This window comes from Canis aureus, chromosome 13 (assembly GCF_053574225.1).
Source record: "Canis aureus isolate CA01 chromosome 13, VMU_Caureus_v.1.0, whole genome shotgun sequence".
Taxonomy (NCBI): domain Eukaryota; kingdom Metazoa; phylum Chordata; class Mammalia; order Carnivora; family Canidae; genus Canis; species Canis aureus.
Genome location: NC_135623.1, coordinates 57,846,337 through 57,855,244, shown reverse-complemented (window position 1 = coordinate 57,855,244; position 8,908 = coordinate 57,846,337). Strand labels below are relative to the sequence as shown.

At 37.1% G+C, this 8,908-nt stretch overlaps 1 protein-coding gene across 5 annotated transcripts in view; it reads right to left on the bottom strand.

Annotated features, from left to right (window-relative positions):
- Window positions 1-3,713: 3,713 nt before the first annotated feature.
- MND1 (meiotic nuclear divisions 1) overlaps window positions 3,714-8,908 on the bottom strand; it is a 63,447-nt gene continuing 58,252 nt past the window's right edge. For 2 of the 5 annotated variants that reach the window (XM_077846431.1, XM_077846433.1), the window contains one exon: window positions 3,714-3,959. In XM_077846431.1, the coding sequence (XP_077702557.1) occupies window positions 3,853-3,959 (107 nt within the window). In that variant the 3' untranslated portion in view covers window positions 3,714-3,852. Of the gene's footprint in view, window positions 3,960-7,634; window positions 8,034-8,908 lie in introns of those variants that run through there. The other 3 variants (XM_077846430.1, XM_077846432.1, XM_077846434.1) reach the window with 3 other exon arrangements.

The window sequence follows — 8,908 nt, the reverse complement described above, 5'->3', positions numbered from 1 at the left end:
CCTGTTTCTCCCTCTTCCTGTCTCTGCCTCTCTCTCTGTGTCTCTCATGAATATATAAATAAAATCTTAAAAAAAAAAGATCATACACTATGATCAAGTGGGATTTATTCCAGGGATGGAAAGATGGTTCAACATTTGCAAATCAAAAAAAAATTTGCAAATCAATCAGTGTGACATAACACATTAACAAAATGAAGGATAAAAATCATATCATTTCAACAGATGTAAAAAAGGCAGTTGATGGGATCCCTGGGTGGCGCAGCGGTTTGGCACCTGCCTTTGGCCCAGGGCGCGATCCTGGAGACCCGGGATCGAATCCCACATCAGGCTCCTGGTGCATGGAGCCTGCTTCTCCCTCTGCCTGTGTCTCTGCCTCTCTCTCTCTCTGTGACTATCATAAATAAATAAAAATTTAAAAAAAAGGGCAGTTGATAAAATCCAATACTGATTTATGATACAAACTCTTGACAAAGTGGATACAAATAGAACATAATGTATCATAATAAAGGCATTATATGACAAGCCCATAGCTAACACCACATTCAACAGCAGAAAAGCTGAAAGCTTCTCCCTTAAGATCAAGAGCAAGACAAGGATGCCTACTCTCACCACTTTTATTCAACATAGTGTTGGAGCCCTAACCAGACCAATTAAACAGGAAAAAGAAAAGGCACCGAAATTTAGAAAGGAAGAAGTAAAACTATCACTATCTGTGAACATGATTTTATATGCAGAAAGCCCTAAACACTCCACCAAAAACCCATTAAACAAATTCAGTAAATTTGGAGGGTACAAAATTAATATACAAAAATATTTTACATCTTTATAAATTAACAACAAACTAACAGAAAAATCCCAAATAGGCCAAGCAATCTTGAGAAAACAAAATTGAAGATATCACATTTCCTAACTTCAAACTATATTAGTCAAAATAGCATGGTATTGGCATAAAAATAGAAACATAGATCAATGGAACAGATAGCCCAAAAATAAACCCAAATGTATATGGTCAATCAGTTTATGACAAAGGAGGCAAAAATATACAATGGGCTTAAGGGCAGTATCATTAATACCCGGTGATTGGAAAACTGGAGAGCCACGCGCAAGAGAATGAAACTGGACCACTATCTTACAACATACACAAAAATTAACTCAAAATGGACTAAAGCCTCGAATTTAAGACCAGAAATCATAAAAATCCTACCAAAAACATATAGGCAGTGAGCTCCGTGACACTGCTTTTGGGGATATTTTGTGTAGATCAGACTCCAAAGGCAATGGCAACAAAACCAAAAATAAACAAATGGAACTAAATCAAACTAAAAAGCTTCTATACAGAAAAAAAAATTGTCAACAAAATTAAAAGGCAATCTATTGAATGAGAGAAGATATTTGTAAATCACATATCTAATAGGGGTTAATAACCAAAATATAAAGAACTCATATAGCTCAATAACAGCATAAAAATAATCCAATGGGATCCCTGGGTGGCTCAGCGGTTTAGCGCCTGCCTTGGGCCCAGGGCATGATCCTGGAGACCCAGGATTGAGTCCCACCCCAGCATGGAGCCTGCTTCTCCCTCTGCCTGTGTCTCTGCCTCTCTCTATCTCTCATGAATAAATAAATAAAATCTTAAGAAAAAAAGAAAATAGAAGATCTGAATATGTATTTTTCCAAAGAAGACATACAGATGGCCAACAGACACATGAACAGATATTCAACATCACTAACCACAATGAGATATCACCTCACACCTGTCAGATTGGCTTGTTCAAAAGAAGAAGAAATAATAAGAGTTGGTGAGAATGTGGAAAAATTAATCCTTACTGTTAGTGGAAATGTAAATTTGTGCAGTCACCATGGAAAACAGTATGGAGGTTCAATAAAAAATTTAAAAATAGAACTAAAATTCAAAAATTCCGATATTTATCCAAAGAAAAACACTAATTTGAAAAGATATATGCAGTCCTAGGCTTATTGCAGCACTATTTATAACAACAAAGATATGGAAACAACCTAAGCGTCCATCAATGGATGAGTGGAGAAAGATGTGGTACAGGTTTCTACTCAGCCATAAAAAAGAATGAAATCTTACCATTTGCAACAATATAGATGGACCTAAATGGTATTAAGCTAAGTGAAATAAGTCAGACAGAAAAACAAATATGTGTAATCTTATATAGAGAGTCTAAAAAACAAGCAAACAGAACAAAACAAAACCAAACTCATAGATACAAAGAATACATTGGTGGTTGCCAGAGGGGAGGAGGTCAGGGGTGAGTAAAATGTGGGGCAGAGATCAAGAGAGGTACAAACTTCCAGTTATATAAATAAGTCATGGAGATGTAATATGCACGGTGACTGCAGTCAATAATATCGTATTGCAAATATGAAAGTTGCTAAGAGTAAATCTTAAAGTTTTGGTAAGAAAAAATTTTATAACTTTATATAACAGATGGTAATTAGACTTACTATGGTGATCATTTTGCAATGTATACAGATGTCCAATTGTTACACTGTACACCTGAAACTAATATGTTGTATGTTAATGATACTTCAATTTTTATAAAGGTGTCCAAAATCTTTTAAGGATCATTAGAAATGGCTTCCTTTTGGAATATACATACCTTCTCTTTAAACAAAGAAGTTTATTTTCTAATAAATAGCAAATTATGTCTGAGAAATTTTGGAATGTGATTTGGGGAAAGGCTTATGATGGGTTATTTTTATTTTTTGTCCTTTGTAATCTCTTACATCAAATACTTTCTCCTGTGAAAAAGAGCTGTCGCCTTAAGGCAACATAAAGTAGCCTTGAGAACAAAGAACAAAGATGGACCAATTTGCTGCCCTCCCTCCCCCATCCAGGAAGTAATTAAGAAGGCCTAGAGCAACTCCCTGCAATACAAAGGCTAGATTCACTAACGAACGGTTTGGATGGTGTTTGGGTCATTTCAGACATGTGGAGTAACTCATTCAAGGTACTTAAAAGAACATCAAAATTAGTATGAGAAAAAATTAAGGCATGTGTGTAAAGGGCATTATACACATTCATTTTGTTTTCTTCTTTTTCTTGGAGTGCCTACAAATAAACAACCAAGCTGAATTGGAAAAAAATTATATACACAGGACGTAAATTATTTTTTAATTTACTCTTTTTTAGGTAGTTGAAAAAAAATCCCTGAACTCTAGTTGATGATATGTGCCACACCAATGCCACTATATCTTATCAAAAGTGCGTTAAGTCAGGACAAAGGGCCACATGCTTGTTCTTTACAGTCAAAGGGCATCAAAAAGTCAAAAGAAAGTCGTTTTCATGACTGAGGAATTACCACCTAACTCTAAACTTGAGTACACCAACATTCTGTATTTTTTCTATAGGAAATTCACAAATATGGTACAGTTATACTGAGAATCAATCACATACATTTTCCACTAAATAATGAAAAATGGTACAGCAACCACTAAAGTATTAAAGGTTATTTCCAAGTATCAATGTGTGGGTGTATGTCTGCAATAGAACCTTCAAAGGTACTCTTAGTTGTCAACATTTAATATTTGGATGAAACTAAACTATGTTGTCTTGCCATGATGTCTGTGATCTCTAAAAAATTATTTGTAAATCTAACTTAAGTGGATGATTTTATTTGTACTATCCTACTCTGATGACCACTTGGGAATAATCCTGCTTTTGATCAAAAAGAGTGAAAACCATCTCCAGTTTATACTTTATTTAAAATTAATAAAATGATAAACACAAATACAGGTTAATGGCAATTCAGTACATTTAGTTGGATAAGATTTTAAAAATTACATATTCACAAGTACACAGATCCTTTACCAACATTGAACATTTTAGTCTATGTAGTCAAAGTCTTCTGGAATTCCAAAATTTTTGTCAATTTTATTTTCTTCGAACCCAAATTTTCTTTTGGCCCAAGATCTTATTGCAAATATATTATCTAAAAGAAAATTGAGAAATATTTTTAAAAATTGAAAACACAATCATAAAACATTTCAGATATAAGTATATTCTTTTTTTTGTTACTTCTATCACTTTCAGAGGTATCAAAATTAGAAGTATGCTTTATTTTCAAAAGTAATGGCAATTAGTTTCAGAAGAAAGAAAATACTTCAGTATTTTGAGCAACTAGATTATTACTAGTTACTAAATAACTAGCATTATTTAAAAATTCAGTAAATTAGGTCCCACTAATTTAAGAAGAAACCAAAAATGGGGATCCCTGGGTGGCTCAGCGGTTAAGTGCCTGCCTTTGGCCGGGGGCGTGATTCTGGAACTCGGGATTGAGTTCTATGTTGGGTTCCCGGCATGGAGCCTGCTTCTCCCTCTGTCTCTCTGTCTTTCATCAGTGAATAAATAAAATCTTTAAAAAATAAAACAAAAAACAAAAAGGATAATCCAAAAACAAGGAAAGGCTAACAACAGTGTTTCCTCCACATTTCCACAGCAGAGGCCAGGACTCTTACCTCAGGAATTACAACTGCTCCTGTTCCCAAAGGGTGCACGTTCTCTCCAGACCTTTTTCTCTTCCCCACAGATAATAATGGTTTCCAGATAATCAGGCAAGTGTGAGGGAGAACGGGAGAGGAGGATAAAAGGTAGTTCTCCTATCCTAAGACTAAGATAGGAACAGATGTATTCTTCATGTCCTCTGGGGGGGTAGGGGATTTAAAATGCATTTTGCCACTGAGAAAGTGTTGGATCTACTTAAAGGAATTTATCTCAAGGAAACAAAAGAAATTTTGTACAAAGATTTATGGTTAAATCTTTATTCCAATGTAAGAAAAAAAAATAAAAGCAATCTAAGTATCTGCTGGAAGGGCATCTATGAATAGGCAATGAGGGATGCAGAGTAATACCAACATGCTCACAGGGGCTGCACTTGGGGAATGGGAATGAGAGTCAGGTTTTTGTGGGTTTTTTTTCACCCACACATTTTCTTTCATGTATGTATGACCTTTATACTGAATATGTTTTATAAATATAGAGAAATAAGTTGTGAAGCTTTCTGGTTCAGAATATTCCTTCAAATGTTAGCACTGTGTTGATAGTGATAATGAGGGGTTAAAAGAGGTTCCTCTGGAGTGTTAAGGCTGAACTGTATACCCCCCACCCACCAAATTTCATATTCAAATTCATTGTAGTTCTAGCATCCAGGACCTCAGAATGTGACTGTATCTGGAAACTACGTCTTCAAAGAGATGATTAAGTTAAAACAAGCTTGTTAAGGTGGGCCCTGATCCAATTTGCCGGCTGTCCTTTTAAGTAAAGGAAATGTGGATACACGAATACCAGGAACATGCATAGAAAAGACCATATGAGGACACAAGAAGGCAGCCCTCTATAAGCCAAAGCTAATCCGGAGCAAGGCCCTAACTCTCCCCAACACTATGAAGGCTGAGAGGTGAGGAAGATACAGAAAAAGAGTTGGAAGCTAGCAGAGGTTGGTTCATGAGGCTTATGGAAAGAAGCCATCTCTGTAACATCAGAGTGCAGGATGAAGCAGCAAGTGCTGATGGAGAAGCCACAGCAAGTTATCCAGAAGACCTAGCTAAGCCAATTCATGAAGATGGCTACACCGAACAACAGATATTCAATGTCGATCAAATAGCTTTCTACCGGAAGATGATGCCATGTAGGACATTCATAGCTAGAGAGAAGTCAGTGCCTGGCTTCAAAGCTTCAAAGGACAGGGGATCCCTGGGTGGTTCAGCAGTTTAGTGCCTGCCTTTGGCCCAGGGCACAATCCTGGAGTCCCGAAATCGAGTCCCGCATCGGGCTCCCAGCATGGAGCCTGCTTCTGTGTCTCTGCCTCTCTCTCTATCATAAATAAATAAATCTTAAAAAAAAAAAAAAAAAAAGCTTCCAAGGACAGGCTGACTCTCCTGTTGGGGCAAATGCCACTGGTGACTTTCACTTGAAGCCAATGCTCATTTACCATCCTGAAGATCCCAGAAATCTACTCAGCCTGTGCTCCAACACAACATCCATTCTGTGGCCCATGGTCAAGGAGTACTTTTGACTTTCAAATCTTATTTAAGAAATACACTGCATAAGGCTATAGTTGCCAGAGATAGTGAGTGACTCCTCTGATGAATCTGAGCAAAGTAGATTAAAAACCTTCTGGAAAGGATTCACCATTCTAGATGCCAGTAAGAACATTCGTGATTTGTGGGAAGAGGTCTGAATATCAGTATTAACAAGTTTGGAAGAAGTTGGTTCCAACTCTCAAGGATGACTTTGAGGAGTTCAAGACTTCAGTGGAAGAAGTAACTGCAGATGTGGTGGGAAGAGCAAGAGAACTAGAATTAGAGGTGGAGACTGAATGGAACAGAATTGTTGAAATCTCATATTAAAACTTGAAGGGATGAAGAGTTGCTTCTCCTGGATAAGCAAAGAAAGTGATTTGTTGAGATGGAATCTACTCCTGGTGAAGATGCTGTGAAGATTACTGAAATGACTAATAAAGAATTTACTATGTTACATAAAGTTAATTGATAGAGTAGGGGAGGGTTTGAGAGAACAGATTCCAATTTTAAAAGTTCTGTGGATAAAATGTTAACGAACAGCATCACATGCTACAGAGAAATCGTTCGTGAAAGGAAGAATCAATTGATGTGGCAAACTTCTTTTACTGTCTTATTTCAACATATTGCCACAGCCACTATGGCCATCAGCAGGCACCAGCCTGGTCAGTCAGCAGCCATCCCCATGGAAGCAAGACCCTCCATCAGCAAGATTACAACTCATGGAAAGCTCAGGTGATGGTTAGTGTTTTTCAGTAATAAAGTATTTTTAAATTAAGGTGCATAGACATAATGCTATTGCACACTTAATAGACTACAGTACAGCATAAACATAATTTTTATATGCCCTGGGAGACAAAAAATTGATTTGATTCACTTTATTGTGGTATTCACTTCATTGCAGTTGTCTGGAACCAAACCTGCAGTATCTCTGAGGTATGTCTGTATTTTGTAATGTGATATATCCTTAACATATTCATACCTGAAGTCTGATCACCTTTAAATATATCATTTTAGGAAGTTTTTTTTTTAAGATTTTATTTATTTATTCATGAGAGACATACAAACACACACAGAGGCAGAGACGTACACAGAGGGAGAAGCAGGCTCCCTGCAAGGAGTCCGATGAGGGACTCGATCCCACGATCACGCCATGGGCCAAAGGCAGATGCTCAACTGCTGAGCCACCCAGGCATCCCTCATTTTAGGAAGTTTAATTCCAAGTATCGAACAATGATAACTGCATGTCTGTATTGAAGTTTGTTTTGAAAGTGAATACTACTACATTAAATAGAATAAAGTTGGGGATCCCTGGGTGGCTCAGCGGTTTAGCGCCTGCCTTTGGCCTAGGGCATGGTCCTGGAGTCCCGGGATCGAGTCCCGCGTCGGGCTCCTGGCATGCTCCTGGCATCTCCCTCTGCCTGTGTCTCCACCTCTCTCTCTCTCTCTCTCTCTGTCTCTAATGAATAAATTTAAAAAATCTTAAAAAAAAAAAGAATAAAGTTAATAAAATATCCCCAGTTCTTTCAATTAAATTGTAATGAAATATCAACAGATATTAAAAAATGAATCTTCATGTAAATTTTTTAAACAAATCTTTAGTTTTCATGAGGACCTAGGAGAGACTACTAATAACATGAGGCACTCCAGAAGGATGTTTAGTTGTCCTAGTGTCTGCATAACCATACATTCTTGTCACTCACAGTCAAACAGTTCCATAGGGCTCACTGCTACATCACACAGGTATGAAATGTATTACAGGTACCCTATAAGGGAGAGAGCCTACGCCTTCCAGCTGACACAAGAGTAGAGAGAGAAAAATCAACCTATTACTAAATCATTCCAAAGTGTTACTAGTATATTAAAGAGAGAAGATCAGGTATTATGTGTAGAGCTTCCAGAACTGGGTCCAAGAGCACAGAAAGATTTCTGGGAAATGAGAGAACAGATGCAATATTGTAGGAAGCTTGAAGGAATGGACTTCAAACCTGGATCAGAAGAGGAAAAGATTAAGGTAGCATAGTAAGTCTAAGCTTAGCAGAAAGGAGTTGCTGGTTCACATGAGTGCAAGAAACCATTTTATTATAAACCTCCAAAGATTATATTTGATCTTAGCCAAAGGCTGAGAAGCGAGTAAACTTCCAAAGGTTAAAACAAAAGAACAAACAAAAGCCTACCGACAACAATGCTTAATGGACCAACTCAAAAAGACTGATTAAACATGTCTTGGGAGACACCTGGGTGGCTCAGCAGTTGAGTAACTGCCTTCAGCTCAGGGCATAATCCTAGAGTCCCAGGATTGAGTCCAATATCGGGCTCCCTGCATGGAGCCTGCTTCTCCCTCTGCCTATGTCTCTGCCTCTCTCTCTGTGTCTCTCATGAATAAATAAATAAAATCTTAAAAAACAAAAACAAAAACATGTCTTGGGTTGCTAGATGTCTGCCTTTGAGGCAATGTTACCTGTGATCCAGATAATTGATTCTCTGTCAAATAAAATTTTCCTATTATGTGGAAATGTTTATAAATGGGTAAAAAATAGGATTTTTTTTTCCTTCAAAGAAACAGCCTTAAGACTAGTAGAACTTCTGTTCATTTCCATGGTGGCATCCCCAGGATATATGCAGAAATAGAATGGGCAATATCATAAGCATGAGTCTGTGTTTAGGACCTCACAACATCTATCCCCCTCCTCACTCATTAAGATGCCTCTCACACAAAGTCATAAAAACTCCACTCTTAATTATTAAGCAAGGTTTTATGTAAGTTGCTAAATCACATTTAAAGGGTATTTTAAAAAAATTTAAGTGTCTTTAATGCCATAAATCATTTAGATGTGGTGTTTCTAGTTATATATATATACAT